Source organism: Diplotaxodon limnothrissa, linkage group LG18, assembly GCF_057381915.1.
Source record: "Diplotaxodon limnothrissa isolate DT_005_m linkage group LG18, D_limnothrissa_male_GT1.1, whole genome shotgun sequence".
Taxonomy (NCBI): Eukaryota; Metazoa; Chordata; class Actinopteri; order Cichliformes; family Cichlidae; genus Diplotaxodon; species Diplotaxodon limnothrissa.
Genome location: NC_140613.1, coordinates 16,245,997 through 16,262,854, shown reverse-complemented (window position 1 = coordinate 16,262,854; position 16,858 = coordinate 16,245,997). Strand labels below are relative to the sequence as shown.

At 38.3% G+C, this 16,858-nt stretch overlaps 1 protein-coding gene across 3 annotated transcripts in view; it reads left to right on the top strand.

The window, feature by feature from the left end:
• The window catches only part of sntg1 (syntrophin, gamma 1), a 38,730-nt gene extending 23,399 nt beyond the window's left edge, over nucleotides 1-15,331 (top strand). For 2 of the 3 annotated variants that reach the window (XM_085377249.1, XM_085377248.1), the window contains exons 11-17: nucleotides 3,766-3,804; nucleotides 8,882-8,998; nucleotides 10,629-10,700; nucleotides 11,141-11,293; nucleotides 11,479-11,571; nucleotides 14,908-15,018; nucleotides 15,149-15,331. In XM_085377249.1, coding sequence (XP_085233375.1) covers nucleotides 3,766-3,804; nucleotides 8,882-8,998; nucleotides 10,629-10,700; nucleotides 11,141-11,293; nucleotides 11,479-11,571; nucleotides 14,908-15,018; nucleotides 15,149-15,331 — 768 coding nt within the window. Of the gene's footprint in view, nucleotides 1-3,765; nucleotides 3,805-8,881; nucleotides 8,999-10,628; nucleotides 10,701-11,140; nucleotides 11,294-11,478; nucleotides 11,576-14,907; nucleotides 15,019-15,148 lie in introns of all 3 variants that reach the window. The other variant, XM_085377250.1, reaches the window with a different exon arrangement.
• The last annotated feature ends 1,527 nt before the right edge of the window (nucleotides 15,332-16,858 follow it).

Sequence of the window (16,858 nt, the reverse complement as noted above, 5' to 3'; positions counted from 1 at the left end):
TTGACAGAGTCAAAGGCTTTTTCAGCGTCTACACTCATCACAATTGCTTTGATTTTGTGTTTTTGTATATGGTCCATAATGTGTAGTGTCTTTCGTATATTGTCCTGTGTTTGGCGTTGATGTATGAAACCTGTTTGATCATTACATATCAGTGTTGGTAGGAACTCTTCTAGCCGTTTGGCCATGATAGATGTGAAAAGTTTATAGTCCACGTTAAGAACAGAGATTGGCCTGAAAGATCCACATTCCATTTTATCTTTGCCTTCTTTTGGTATAACTGAAATAATTGCCTCCTTCCAACTGGGGGGCATTTGTGCCTTTTTCAAAACCCAATTCAATGTAGGCAGTAAGACAGGTATCAGTTCCTTTTTAAATTCTTTATACCACTCTGCCGTGTAACCATCTGGTCCTGGTGATTTACTTAATTTAAGCCTATTAATTGCAGCTTTTAATTCTTCCTCAGTTATATTCATTGTCATTGCTTGATTTTGTTCTTCATCTAGAGTGGGTAAGTCTAGAGAGTTCAGAAAGCTATCCATCTGAGCTTCAGTCCCACCCGGGGCTTCAGAGTATAGGGTTTTATAAAATCTTTCAAAGGCTTCCTGTATTTCATTTAATTTATTTTTTATCACTTTTGTACTTGGGTCCCTAATTTTATAAATTGTATTTTCCGCTATCTTTTTTTTCAATTTCCACGCCAATATTTTGGTAGATTTAATGCCACTTTCATATTGTCTCTGTTTCAAAAACATTAAATCTTTCTTGATTTCTTGTGTGGCTATATTGTTAATTTCGTTCCTAATGTTTTTGATGTCCCTTAATATATCCTGTGTTAAGTCCCTTTTATGTCTTCTTTCTAATTCCTTTAGTTTCTTACTCAACTCTTCTAATTTTCTATTCTTATCTTTTTTCCTAAATGAAGCTATTGCTATAATTTTCCCTCTTAGTACCGCCTTCAGAGTATCCCATAGTATGGGAGGTGGTACTTCTCCGGTATCATTGAACTCTAAAAAGAGACTAATTTCTGATTTAATTTGTGCCTTGAAAGGTGAATCATTCAATAGACTTGAGTTCAATTTCCATGTATTATTTTTTAACCGTAAGTTAAAATCAATGGATAAATATATTGGTGCATGGTCACTTATATCTATCGTTCCAATTCCACAAGTATATATTTTATCCTTATCTTTACCAAATGTTATAAAATAATCTATCCTTGTATAAAGAGAGTGTGGGGCAGAGTAGTAAGTATAGTCCTTTCTATTAGGAAAAAGGTCTCGCCATATGTCCATTAATCCTACCTCCTCAAAAAGTGCATTCACTTTGATATATGGAGATTTCATATCGTATGTTTTCTTGCTAGACGAGTCTAATTTTGGCTGCAGGTGTATATTTAAATCCCCTCCACAGATCAAAAGGCCTTCTGTTTCTGTTACCATAATATTAATAATCCTTTGGAAGAAGCTAATATCACTCTTTGGTGGGGCATAAACATTTAAGAGGGTGATCAAATTCCCATCTATTTTCCCTTTTACTAGAATAAATCTGCCCTCTTTATCACCCATTTCAGATACTTTTTCAAAGTTTAATTTGCTTGAAATAAGGATTGCAACTCCTCTCCTATGTCCTGATTTGTATGAAGAAAAAAACAGATTAGTAAAACCCATTCTCTTTAATTTTACGTGCTCCTTATCTGTCATGTGGGTCTCCTGTAAGTAGACTATATGGGCTTGTTCTGCTTTCACTTTAGTTAGGATTTTAGTACGTTTAATTGGATTTAACAGCCCATTAACATTGAAAGATATAAATTTTACTTTATCACTAGCCATATGTAATCAGCGTATGTCCATAAAGCAAGTAAAATTAAACTTATCAGATCTACTCCCTAAACAGACAAACATATCAAACATAAACATCAAATACAGAGAAAAAAAACAAACAAAAAACTGTGATTCCAAGGCTGGGGTCTCTAAGAAATGACCCTGTGTAGAGCTAGAGAAAACGTCTAGCTGTGGAGGAAAGCCTCTCCCATATATGGGCTGAGGGCCCCCATCATGGCACTTGAGGCGGCAGAAAACAAAGTCTCAAAGTGGTTTATTTCAGGTGAGAATGTGATCAAAGCCTGATCCAACCCAACTACCAGGTGTACGCTATCCTGTTGCCAGGTATTCTTTCCAGATATGGAAAAGTATCATAGCTGTGTAAAATGAACCAAGGGCTCATTTGATATCTGCTAGTCCAGAACACAGCACCTTCTTCCTGTACTTACTTTTGCTGCTCCCGCCTGAGACAGATCTGCCCAATAACAGGACTTGAGCGTTCTCATGTGGTGTGTAGTGACACATTTTGATTCACTTTTGAGAGTTTTCTCTGTGTGAAAAGAAACCAACCCACAAGAAAAACCTGCAACTTTACAAACTGATCAGCTGATTTAAATTGCAGGTGTGAAAATGCCCTCAAAGAAAGGGTCCAAGTACTCCTTTCACCACTGCCAGCTCCTGTTGTGACGTAGGGTGTTTTTAGCCTCTTTAAACATTGCTTTGTTTTCCCCCTTGGTGTGGTTCATTTGTACAGATGTGGGCACAGTAATCATACTCAGGTAAAGACCAGAAAAACTGTACTGAGTCCGTTTGAAGGTGTTCTCAGTTCTCAGAGTGCAAACTCCAGAGCAGTTTGTTTGTTTTGCCTCGGGTGCCTGAAAAATCACACAGATAAATAAAAACTCATTAGGAGTAAATTATCCATGTTTTCCACTAATCCAGAATATGGTTCCTTCTTCCTGTGTTTACTTTTATGGCTCCTGCCTCAGACACATCCGGACTGTAAGCAGACTGGTTATTCGTGACGCATGTTGGTTCACTTGGAGCTCACTTGGAGTTTTCTTTGTGCAAAAAGAAACCAAACAATGAGGAAAATCTGCAAGTTCACAAGCTCATCAACTCATTGGAAGCAGAATGAACAAACTATAGGTGTGAAAACGCCACCTCCAGGGCGCCCACAAACTTCAGTCAAACTTCTCCTGTTTGTATTTTTAGATACGGTGAAATGTGCACAAGCTCCTGCAAAACTTGAAAAACCGGACCCTTCAGAATTTCCTAATTTGTGTTAGAACAGGATAGACCTGCCATCTGAACAAACCCACCGTCACCGCTCACATATATTCAAACCCGGCTCACATCCTGACAGTTCATCTTCTGGAAAAAAAAAACCAAAAATCGTGTTTTCTCTCTGGACCCAAACTTCAGCTACATCTCACAGTAAGCTGCTGCGACATTTTCCTCCTTCTATAGGAGGACGGCATGAGGACCGGACAGCTTAATTTGGTGTTCAGCTCCTAAGGAAGAGTTATTTTGATAGTAAAGTGTGGATTAGGTGCAAGCGATACCTGTGATCTGAGGAGAATGTTTTAATTTAAAGGCTGACTGCTCACTCTGTAGTCCCCCCGCTTTTATTACCACAGAGAGAATGGATTTTAAAAAAAGGATTTCTTTTAGGAACAGCCTCGGGTCCTTGTGGAAATGACTCTATCTCATTTTGAAATTTGCATGCTTTGACTAAATGAAGTATCTCAAACCGTTTTCCTTCAGTGCCGTGGTTAGTATGTTAGCACGGAAACTGTAATTCATGTTTATTTATTCTTGGAAGCTTTGTCACTGATTGGCGGGCCTCGTGGGCTCCTGCAAATATGTCGACCTTGTCAGCTGTGTCTGATTGTTAGCAGGAGATATTTTAATGAGTTACTGACATTCTCACAAAATTTCACAGGTGAAGAAGATTAACCGGAATTTTCCAGTTAACCAGCAGGTAAGATGTTTTTCCTCCTGCAGCGGTTGCGTCTTAAGATCTTCATTTTGCGTTGTCGGGCATTCATTTCATCCTTATCCTGACAATCAGAAGTGAATATAACCAGTCAAGAAAAATAAATAAATTAAAAAGAAGCCATCTATTGCAGCACAAGAGGAGCGTTTGCATCATTTTTGTCCGTCCACTGAGACATGATCAGAAAACTGTTTAAGCGCTTTCAGCCAGTTAACTCGCAGAGCGTCATCTTTCATTTAAAAAAACCACAGCGAGGCTCTTCTTTGTTACTTTTTCAATCTGGTTTTCTGACCCACAAAGAGACATGAATCCACTTGACAATTCATTCAAGAAATGAAACAGCGTGAGACGTGCCTGTCCCAAATCTTTCACTTGCTTGCAAATTCTTTAAAAAAACCCAAATAAACAAACAAAAACCTGCAAAAAGAAAAGCAAACAAATAATTTTCTCTTGGCACAGTCAACCTGTGGCTTCCTGAAGAGTGATGCTATGATATCTTTAATATCTGAACTGATGTCTTGCAGCACTGCCGATTGAGGCTTTGCTTTCTTTTTCTTCATTTCCCCGTCTGTCTAGCTGCTTGTCCTTGCTGCGAGTGCTAAATTACAAAGCGTTTGCTGGGGTACGCAAAAGAATGAAGTACACACATCAGCCACAACATTAAAACAGACAAAGTAACATCACATGAATGTCAGGCACCAAACTTTCCGAGCAGAACGCTGCACCGTAGCAGGTGGTAGGTGGTTTTAATCTCGTGGCTGATGGCCGTGTGTCATCATGAATCAGTGTCAGTTTTCTCTGTAACTTTCCTCACCCATACACATCACATGTAATTGTTTTGGTCAGACTACAATATAAAGGACTGAAAAGGTGTACTTGTGTAATTGGACACATAAACAGATCCGTAAAGTGTGAGAAATGAAACTTTCGGGTTAATTTTTTGACTCACATTAATAAACTTTAAACTAATTCATCAGAGAAGAAAAAATGCACTAATACAATCAAATACTAGTCACTATAGCTTTACAGGTGATATGAAGCTATGGTCAAATATATATTTCAGCTCAGTTCAATTCAATAGTTTATTGTCCTACAAGGCAAATTAGGTTAACAACAGGGGCCACGACAACTAACACCTGCAGTAGGTCACTACAAAAGCTCAATGATGGCCCCTTATTAAATATAACCCCTAAAAAAAAGTCTTGTGTCTGCTTAAAGCAATGGGACAAAATGCTATAAACTATTTATTAAATGCTGTTTTTAAAAGCTTAATAGGTAACTAAACCTGTCATACTGCAGTATTAAACACCTATAGGCATTGTAAACCTTTGTGGGCAAATCTAATAAACTGTTGCTTTCTTGTGTTTTTATGTTTACTTTGTGACCTTAATTTATCAGGTTTTTCAATCTGTTGGAAAAAAAGAAAGACTACTGATTTCCAATCCTAAAAGAAAAGTTTGTAATTTTAGTAAATTCACTTATTCGCTGTCCTTTCTGAGACTCTGATTTCACTCTCTGTGCTAAACGTGAAGCTACCACCCTCAGCATTGAGACAGGAAATTGGGGAAAGGATAGTCTTTCCAAAAATAACAAAATCCTACAACATCCCTAAAGCTTAATGATTAATACCTTGTAGCTAGAGCTGGGCGATATGAGATTTTTTCATATCACGATATGTTTTTTTCATTTCAGGCGATAACGATATCTATCACGATATAAGCCAAATAACTATATTTGTAAGATTTAAATGTGCCGTTGCTCACAAGTAAAATGTGAAATAATCAGCAGCTTGTTTTTATTTAAATATTTATTTCCCATAATAAGTTCAACAGGGTAGATGTACTTAAGGAACATGAGACTTTTTCAGATAGATAAAGGCAAATATTGCAAACTACACAAAAGGCAGCCGCTAAAGCGTTTAAGTTTCAAAATAGAACAAACGAAACAGACTAAATTGTCAATTCCACTTAGAAACAAAATATTAATTCTAAAAATAAATCTTAGTTTGTTTTACAGAAGAACAGACAAAACTGACTAACTTTTGTCAATATCAAATAAACTGAGAACTAAAAGGAAATTCTCAATCTCTCCTTGTTGTATAGCTGAGCTTTTCAAACAGTTTTAACAGTTACTTTAGTCTGACAAAAGCCGAATGACGAATTAGCGCTTCCAGTCAGAGACTGAGGCTACGTCCACACGTACACGGGTATTTTTGAAAACTGAGATTTTCCGTTTTCGTTTTAAAAAATAATCCCGTCCACACATAAAGGCAGAAATGAAGGAAAACGCTGCTATGAACATGCCAAAGCAGCAGGTGGCGCTAGACTCCTAACCGTGCCGAAATGCTGGCCAATCAGAAGTCTAGAAGCCTCGGTGGGAAAAAGTAAACAAAGCTGGGGCATAGAAGCAGAACCGAGTCGTATGTGTGGAGGGACAGTAACTGTGTGTATATGTAAGCATTTAAACACTGCAGAGAGTAGAATTAACAGTAACAGTATTGTAGAAATTCATTTCACCGAAACAATAACGCGGCGCACAGTGTGACGCATGCACCAGTTTATTGTATTTCCAGACTTGCTTTCGGCACAATTTACAGTGCACGCTACTCTGTTTTTTTTGTCAGACTTGAAATAGCCGAAATACCTTCACACTACGGAACTTCTTTGGCTCTTCCGTTCGACAATCTCTCCGGCATTGGAACCGTCATCTGTTTTCTCTTCGGTCACGCTCGGTTGATTTTTCTAGTCGGCACACTCATTTCCTCCATTACCCGCTGGCTGCTTCCCAAACAAACACACGTGCGGCTTGGCACTTGTGCTATACGGTAACAAGTCACGCGACGTGACGCTGCGGCTGTGATTGGTTCGGCTCCGCGCTACTTAATTTGGATTGGCTGACCTTTTTTTTTTTTTTTTTTTTTTTTTTTTTTGAGGACAAGAGCGGCGAGGTCTATCGCGATAGCTTAATTTCTCTATCGAGTAAAAGTTATATCGCGATACATATCGTTATCGTTCTATCGCCCAGCTCTACTTGTAGCTTATGTGTTTAATCTTTCCAAAAAAAACCACAGTGTAAAACAACAAGCCAGCGTCAGCACCAGGCAGAGTGTGGACCCAATTGCAGGATTTAGAAGCAGAACTAAACTCAAAACAGCTTTACTGCTGGAAAACTCACAGGAAAACTAAAATGCAAAAACTAAGATAGCTGGAGTCAAAAATGCAGGAGACTCAGAATCTAAGAGAAAACAGGTAAAAGGGAACATGCAGCTCAAGAGGACGACGTGACAAAGAACTGAGGACTTAAATACACACATGAGGGAAGAAGGCAGAGTGGAGAGACCTGATAAATCATCTCTTAAAACCAAAACAAATCATGAACTCAGAAAGAGCTCAGGGTCCAAAATGCAGGGACCCTGAAAACCAGTCACCAGTTTGTTCACTGATCTTGGCCAATTTGGAAATTCTGAACTGGGTTATTTATAATAATTGATAATTTGGTACTTTATCTTTGGATTTTTATTAGAATAATAACATGTTCTATTTGCTTTTAAGAAATTATAGAGTTAGCTTTGTGAGACGTTGGCAACTCTAGGTTCAGGGTGTACTCCTTCAATGAGTCCTGCACGTGTTTGTATAAACGACTCAATAATAATCAATAATGCTCAAAAATAAAATATATAGCATAAAACATATAATAGCTTTAAAATAGTAAAAGGGGGGTTAGGTGGGGTTAGCCAGTTTTAATCGCATTTTGACTAAAACCCAGCGACAGATGCACTAAGCCAGCAAATAAATTTATGTTAGCAAAACAAATTAATTTAAAGGCAGGGGCTGTTTCAGTTAGCAGGGGGGCCCACAGGAAATCCGAGTATTTAAACTGAGTCAGTGTAGAAACAGCCCCCCCCCCCCCGTCATCTCTGTGACATATTAAAAATGTATTATTATGTGAAAAGTGGCACTGCACAAGGGTTTAAATATAATTTTGTGTTGGGAAATTGTTTTGTAAAGTGAAAAAACTGTATTTAGATAATAATAATAATAATAATAAGAAAAGCTACAATCCTACTTACGTAGCTTAATAGTGCACAGGTCACATATTCAAAATATATTTAAAGTAGCTAAAGTAAATGTTTTCATTAGGTGGAATAACCGCTTTCTGGGCCATATACGTAATATTTACTGAATATTGAATTACTGACATGTAAATCTTCATATTGCTGCTGTTGATGACTGATTTTAATCACTTATATTGTTGTTGATCTGTTATGATACATTTTAACAACGAAACAACAAGTAATTAAAACTTTCAAAATAAAAGCAGAATAACGTGGAAATCAAACCTCGTTAAAGTACTCGTTAAAGAGCTAATATGCTCCATTCTAATGGTGTTGGAGATCACAAGATTAACAGTACTCTGATCTAGTGCTTTGGTGGGAAGGATACACCAAGTAATCCAGGGGGGCTGGTGCCACCCCATGGTGGGGTTCTGGACACACCCTTGAATATAGACATACTTTTTTAAGTTTTTTAAAAGTTTTTTTTATAGTTTTTTTTTTTTTTACTTTGATGAGAAATACAATTTTAAACAATTAACTCTGCTATTTTCCCTTTCATCTAATTTTTTGTGAAAGCCACAGGAAACCAAAGGCAGATGGGAAAAAGAGCTGTATGTAGCCATGGAGCCACACGTTTGAGACATCTGAGCTCGATGGAAAATAGATTTTAATTTAAATCTTTTGTTATTAAAGGATCATAAAACCCATAAAGTTTATTCAACTTTAATATTAGATCAGTATTTCTCTTAAAGACTACAGTGCACTGCTTTTCGTTGCCCTGTACCTGTGCATGTGCAATGACAATAAAGTTGAATTCTATTCTATTCTATTCTATTCTATTTTATGACTACCGTACAAGCCATTTGTACTCGGTCAAATATAGCAGCACCGAATAACCACTAAACTAAACTGACTAAAGTCTGTTTTTAGAGCTTTTCAACAACTATTCATTAGATTTTACAGAGTGGCATAAAATAACATGCCTTTGTTGTCTTTACCCTCTGATAGATTATCTACATGGGCTGGGTTGACGAGAAGGAGCAGGACTCCGTTCAGGACCGAATGTATTCACCAAAGTTCCTCGCTTTGAGGGGTTCCTCCCTCTTCAAGTTTTCAGCACCTCCTGTAAGTTTTCCTGCCAGCGTCTGCATTTGAATGGATGTCATTCAGCTCCATCGGGAGATTTTCATTTGATGCTAATGTATTGTTTAGGGAGAAAATGCTTAGGCAAAAAGGAAGCAGCTCACTCATAATCATTTGTGCTGCATTGATCTTTCACTTGATTGATGGCGATCATTAAATCTGTTTACATTCTGCCAGCCACTTAGGTGATTATGACAAGAGGGATAAGCTGTCGATGGTCCGGGAGATGAGAAAAGATTGATAGATAACTGAAATTGCCTTCTCAATGTGAATGTGCTGATATAAATGGAAAATGCTAATGTGAATAGATGGTGGGATGTAGGAGCCTGCCTATTCAGCAGTGACGACCAGATTCTTTATTGTTGAAGTTACCTGTGACAAATATTTCCATTCACGTGGCAAGGAGACAGCTGAGTCCGACAACCATTCATCAATAACTGTGGACACAAATAGCTATTGTACAGTCATGTTTTAGAAATCTGTGGATGGGCACGGCAAGCCTTGAGGGCTTTGGATTTCAAACATTTCTATGAAACTATAAAGAGTATAGGTTGGTGGCTTCTTTTCTGTAGACTTTTCAAAACCAAAAATGTAAACGTTAAAGTGTAAAAGATTAATAAATGAGTTTATCTGTTGTGTTATTACTTACAGTGTAACCTCGGATTTGTTCTAAATTACATAACATTAACCAACTGTTTTATATCAGTGGGTAAAAGATTACAGTAAAAACAATTCTTGCTCAGTACAACAGACTATATAAACTTTTTAGAGCCAGCATGATATTACCTATTAGTATCACTGTAGGAATCTATAGAATAGGTAGGAGCCAGGTGCTGCTAAACAATGAACTGATCATCAGCAATGCCAGTCTTCCCAGGAGTGGATGCCCCTGCAAATTTACTACATGATAAGACCATGCAATGCTCAGAGAAACTGCAAAAAATGTTCATGATAATACAAATAGAAAAAGACTCAGTAAGTATGAAAGGAGAGAGCCTCTGTTCTCTAAAAGAACATGGCAGCTTTAGGTTTGCAAAGTTGCATTTGAACAAACTCCAAGACTTCTGGGACAATGTCCAAAGTGGAGACGTTACCCACAATGTGCAACATCACAGCATATCAGCACAAACACCTCATACTGACTGTCAAGCACGGTGGTGGAGGGGTGATGATTTGGGTACCCTGCAGTCACTGAGTCATCGTGAATGTCAGTCTGACTCTGGAAGCTAAAGTTTGTCCTGTTACACTGGATCATGTAACAGGACAGGGATCCCAATCACATCAGCAAATCTAATACAGGATGGCTGAAAAATGGCCAAGTCAATATCCATGTGTCTTTCTGTTGTAAACTTTCTATGGGGATTGGCCCCTCTTTTGGAGATAGCCTCAAGTGGTCATTAGAGGAACTGCAGTTTTTGGAGTTTATAGTAAATATAGCGGCTCTTTATTTGATTTTATATTTCAAGAATGAAACACAAACTTATCTTTATGTTGTCCTGACATTGTTTTGGTTTTTTTTGTTGCAAATAATTGCAATATTATTTAAAAGTATTTCTACCAAAACAAATACATTCCTCAAATAAAATTTGAAAATTGGATGTGACATTTTCAGGTGACAACATGGGACTGGACGAGAGCAGAGAAAAGCTTTACTGTGTACGAGATAATGTGCAAGATTTTAAAGGTATGTCGGTCCTTCTTTTAATCTGCTTCCCTGAACATTTACAGAAGCATCTCTCAGATCGGATACACTGAGAATACTAAGTAGCAAACTGAATCTGAGGAATGCCCTTATATAACTCACTTATTAATTTGCATGTGTTCTTTTCCAGTCCCACAGAGACACTCAAGGTTCACATTTCATTGTTCATTCTCTCCAGGTTCGAGGTCACTTTGAATTTCATAGTGGGAATTTATCTTGAGTTCATTATCTAGAAACTCATTATGGCAAACCTAATTCATATAGATTCACATATTCAATCAGATATACAGTAGGCTGACCTTAGACTGCCTGTACAATTTAGGTTATGTAAAGCTATGCAAAGACCCATAAGAGGAAAACATTGTCTGCTAAAATGCTTTAGTAATTCGCTTCAGGAGACTGCCTTGCTGTACTTATTTTAGGACAGTGACCTTCTGGACAAGAGGAAGCACTGCTTCAGTGTTCAGACAGAGAGCGGGGAGGACATGTTCTTCAGCGTGGAGCTGGAGTGTGAGCTGCTGATCTGGGAGAAAGCTTTCCAGATGGCCACTTTCCTGGAGGTGGAGAGGATACAGGTCTGCGCCTGAACGGCAGGAAATGTACCGGGAATTGTGACAGTTTAAATCTTGCATGCGGTTCCTTCTCAGTTGTTTTAGTGCAGAGATTGATAACGCCCACATGACTTTTAGCAGAAGAGCAAAGATGCTCTTGTGTCCTTATGTAACTCCTGTGGTTGACATCTTCTTTTCTTGTTATGCAGTGTAAAACGTACGCCTGTATTATGGAAAGCCACCTTATGGGACTCACTATTGACTTCGGCATGGGCTTTGTGTGCTTTGATGCTGCGTCAAAGGTGAGTGAAGGACAGTGTTTTGTCATCAATACAAAAATGGGACACTTACAATAGGAGATTCATTATTTTACCCAGTTTGATGAACCTAATCACGGCACCCCAGCTTCCCCTTTTCCTTTTTATGGTGCTGCTAACTTATTCTGCACTGTGTGCATTTTGAGTTTGAGCACATTCGTTTTGACAGCTGGTTCCCCCAAGCTCAAACGTCTCACTCCTGCCTGCAGTTCATTTTGGCCTTTCACCAGGTCTTAGAGCAGACTACTCAACTGGTGCACATTATGTGGATGAGCAGGACACAAGCACTGACATATTGTTCTGTAAGATTTTGGCCCTAATTCCTGCAATATGAAGCTCCAGTGTCCCCCAGGGATGATAAAAAATGTTGCCAGAATATTGTTTACAGGCAGAAATGCACAAATTACAATCCAAATGTAAACTGCAAGTGCAGACAAATACATGGAGCAGAATTACTCCATGATTGAAAGCTGGAAAAGGCAGGATTTAAAAACCGGGTTAATGTGAATTTCAGTGAGGAAGAAAAAAGGCAGGAATATAACTGAGGTGTTTATTCATCAGAATTTGCCTTTCCATAAAAAATCTTAATGAAACATACAATTAAAAGGTGAAAGCTATCAGTATGATATCAGTACAGTAGATAAGATAAGATATGGAGACAATATGGCAAACACAGGAACATGTATAATGTAAATGTGGCTAGAACTTGTGTGTAAGACAGTCTCTTTTCAGCCTACAGTGCACTATTACACTCATGCAACACAAATATTCACATCCTCCACTTTTGCAGGCTGAGTGAAAAAAACACATGAGAAAAAAACATCATTTTTTTCTTGATGGTTGTTTTTTTTTGGAGATTTTAAATCAAAGGGCCACTCGTGTATCATAAAAAAGAAGTACACCCTGGAAGAAACAGTTGTAACAGTGATTTATATAGGAAACAAAGAAATCATGGCTCCCGCTGACACTCTTTCTCTTGTTAAACTGATGACTGATGCAGTCACTCTGGTGCTTATTTTTGGAGAAAAAAAACTGAGGCACTTATAGTGCTGTTTAACCTATACAAAACAATAGAAAATAATCAGAGCAAATACCAAGCACTAGGTCACTATGTTAGATAACTTTGGTTACTGGAGACAAAGTATGCAATCAATGAGAAACGTTGAAAACATCACATCTTTAAAATCTTCTTGCTGTTTATTTTGTTCTGTTTCTCCGGCCACTTAATTAGATTCAGCTGTTTGGTAGCTAAAATATCTAATCAGCCCATAACAGGATCTGCAGAAGTTCAAACTGAGTATCAGAATAGGAAAGGAAGGTGATTTCAGTGACTTTGAGCATTGGCTGCTCTGAGTATTTCAAAAACCTGGATTTTCCCACAGAACTGTCTCTAGAGATTATAGTACAAGGTCCAAAAAAGAGGAAAATATCCAGTGAGCGGCAGTTCTTTGGGGTAAAGAGCATCAAAGGATGCAGCAGATGCAGCAGGAACAGTAGCTCAAATAACTACGCGTTACAACCAGCGTGCAGAAGAGCACGCCAGGTGTCACTCCTGTCAGCTAAGAACATGAAACTGAGGCTACAGTTCACACTGGCTCACCAAAACTGGACAAGAGAAGGCTGGAAACACGTTGCCTGGTTTGAAGAGTCTCGACTTCTGCTCTGACATTCAGATGGTAATGCCAGAATTTGACGTAAACAATATGAACGCATTGATCCATGCTTCCTTGTATCAGTCGTTCAGGCTGGTGGTAGTGGTGTTGATGGTCTGGGGGGTATTTTCTCAGCACATTTTGGATTCCTTAATATCAACTGATCATTTACTCACCAAACCCTTCCTGGGTAATGTTGCTAAACCTGTCAATCCCTTTATAACTACAGTCTATTCATCTTCTGATCGATTCAGCAGGATAACACACCATGAGCTCAAACAAGCTCAAACTGGTTTCTTGAACATGACAGTGAGTTCTCTGTACTCAAATGGCCACAACACAGTCACTAGATCGCAATCCAATAGAGCACATTTGGATGGCAGTGGAACGGCAGATTCACATCATGGATGCGCAGCCGACAACTCTGCCGAACTGTGTGATGATGTCATGTGAATACAGACCAAATCTCTGAGGAATTAGTGCAATACTGAAAGGAACTAGGAGGGTATACACTCGCCTAATAAAGTGGGCGGTGAGTTATTTTGCAGTTAATTAGATCATTTGTCCCTGAAATGAACAGCAAGACTGAAATGATAGGTTTTCATATAGTCTGTATATGACCTACTCATCGCAAGCAGCTTTTGCTTATCTAGCATTACAGTTGCCCTGTGAATGAAAAATAATATCTGATTTCAATAAACTGAATATTTAAAACAAATAAGCAATATAAATGATTGTTACAAACATTCTCATTATACAGGTCATTAAGCACTCGTACTGCTATATTTTGGATTGTAATACTGACACAGTAATGTGCAAGCCTTGGTTCAATGCTTCATGCAGTCAAAATGGAGATGCTTTGATTTAGTTCAGGATTTGTGGTAATTTAATCATATCAGAGTATCAATATTTACTTCTTTCTTTTCATCTGTAAATGAACTGCAAATTAATGTGTTGATTTTGTGGTACAAAATAGAGGAAAAGTAAAAGCAGGAATAAAAATGAGCATTGCACTGGTCGGGTGTGGCTTTAGGAGGAAGCTGATTTTGTTCTTTATCTTTCATGCAAGAAAGATACAGAATATGAAATGCAGTGATTGACATGAAGGAGATGGTGATATCGGCACCTCTGACAAGGTTAGCGGGAGCCAGATTGAATTTTAAAGGCAAAGCAGAGGAGAGGTGACACTTCTGTGGCTGCACACCGAAAATGCTTCGTGAATATCTGCTTTAAGTTAAATGAAAAATGTTCATCTGTATTGCAGGGCTAAAAGATTTAATCAGACTGATGTTGCAGTTTTAATTAGGCTGGTGGGAGTTGTTTCAACAGTATAGGAATGTGCAAATAACTTGGCTAGCTGTCTACAAGAGGAGCCATGAAACTGAGTCAATGCACAGCTTTTGTTTATTCGGTTCGGCATTAATTGAATCACCGAAGCTCTGCTATGCAGGTGAAATTACTGTGGCTGGTTAAATTTCCCCAGTGGTAAAAATAACACTCCAGTTTCTGGTTGATCTGCTGACGTGCCCCATTTCTCACCGGATCCGCGTGGATTTTAACGTGACTTATTCATGAAAAAAGTGACACCAGAAATGATTCACAAATCTGAGCGCGGAAAATAAAGACATATTGTTTTTGCTTTAGTTATGTTGTTGCGTTTGCGTTTCAGGCAGTGCTGTGGAGATACAAGTTCTCCCAACTAAAAGGGTCGTCTGACGACGGGAAAAGCAAGATCAAGTTTTTATTCCAAAATCAAGACTCCAAATCTATCGAAGCAAAGGTAATTAAATTTGACGGATGTTTAATGTTGCATGCCAGAAAATAAGTCAACAAGATTTTCAAAGCAGCACGGCTCTATAAAAATTAATCGCTCGTGTGTGATTTGAGGATTGATTTTCTGTCTCTCTCAGGAGCTGGAGTTCTCAAACCTCTTCGCAGTGCTTCACTGTATTCACGCTTTTTTCGCTGCCAAAGTCGCTTGCCTGGACCCGATGTTTGTGGAGAGCCAAGGCACCGCGACCACCACTGGGATCGCTTCTCTTTCCAGTCTCTCCTGTAATTCACAGACACCTAAGCTGAAATACGCCACTTGACAGGTGCTGCTTTCACTGACCCCTTTTAAAAAAGGACGCTGCACTTAATCATGAATGTGGCCTGTGTCGATGGTGGACAGGAGACCTGGAACACGTACAAACTCGGACATTATGGGGGGCAGCTGTGCGCACTGCTGGAATAAAAGACCTCTTTGTGAGAGATTACTTGACGTGTCTGCAGATTTCTCAGATTTCTGGAACAACTGTGGGCTGAAACTTCACAGAAAGACTCAATGGACACATAAGGTGTGACTCAAAAGGGTTTTTTTTAAATGTGATTTTGTCTCAGACATCCTTATAATCATTTACAAAAGAAAATGCAGTTCTTTTCCCAAGCCAGTCTGCTTTTCTATGTAATTTTATTGACCACTTGCAGTTTAAGCAACATAGATTCTAGCCTTTTCCCCACTTCAGATGGTACATCACTTGAATTTCTGCAAGGTAAAGCGTGGACACTGGATATGATGGTATGGTGTGTAATTTGTGATACTTGATACCTTACGTTTTCTTTTTTTGGTGTGTTTTTGAGGTGGAAACTTTTATCCATAATTCAATTTGCTGAAAGAAAAACCATTTTTCAGATTAGAGTCTAACTAAAAGCTAAATGGCAACATCAGTCTGGTCTTATAACACAAAATCAGTTTAATTTTGACAAAATTTAATTACACAGATGTTCGCTGGCAGCGTTGCTGGATGAAATGGATTTCTTTATATTAATTTCCTCTTTTCTTTATATACCTGTGTGAGGTAAGAATATGTCTATGTCTTGGATTACTGACTATGAAGGCACTTTGATGATCAGCTTCACCATCAGCTCAGCCATAAAGGGACGAAAACACTCGAAACATGATTAGAAACACCTTCCACGATGTTTATAGCACTTTTGATTTTTTACCCCCAAACCTGATTATGTAAATAAACACTGACATTCAAATGAACTCAAAGAATTATGAATTATGGTGATTACTTGAGGGATTACTTGTAGGGATTAAGGCATTTGTTAATTTGATGTGCACCCTAGACAACTAGGTTAGGTAGATAGCTCATAACCTTGTGCTCTCTTCATCATTTACTCTATGGACCAATTTAGAGGAATAAAATCAGCTATGGTGTATTTTTGAAAATATTTTACCTTTGTTTTTTTGACCTGTAAATAAAACAAAGAGGAACTTTACATTCACAAATGAGAAAAAATGTTTGTAATGCTGCAGAGCGACAGCTAAACTATCATAGTCAAAAAGAGTTCAGGTCAATTAGCGCAATTAGTGATGCTCTTACCTTCCATTTACAAAGAGGAATCCAAACACAAGGGGCCCGTTGGTAAGTAAACTCTAGAGGATTGCGAATTAAACGGGGTCAGTGCTTTGTACTGTGCGGCCTTGTTAAGCTGATACGAGTGTTTGATGGGAACTAATGGTGGTGCAGTCTATGCAAAGAAAGTCTGAGCTTTTGTGCTTTAAAATTATCCTGGTCGCATATACCCTTATAACACGAGATCTACAGAGTGAGGTTGATTTTATTTTTTGC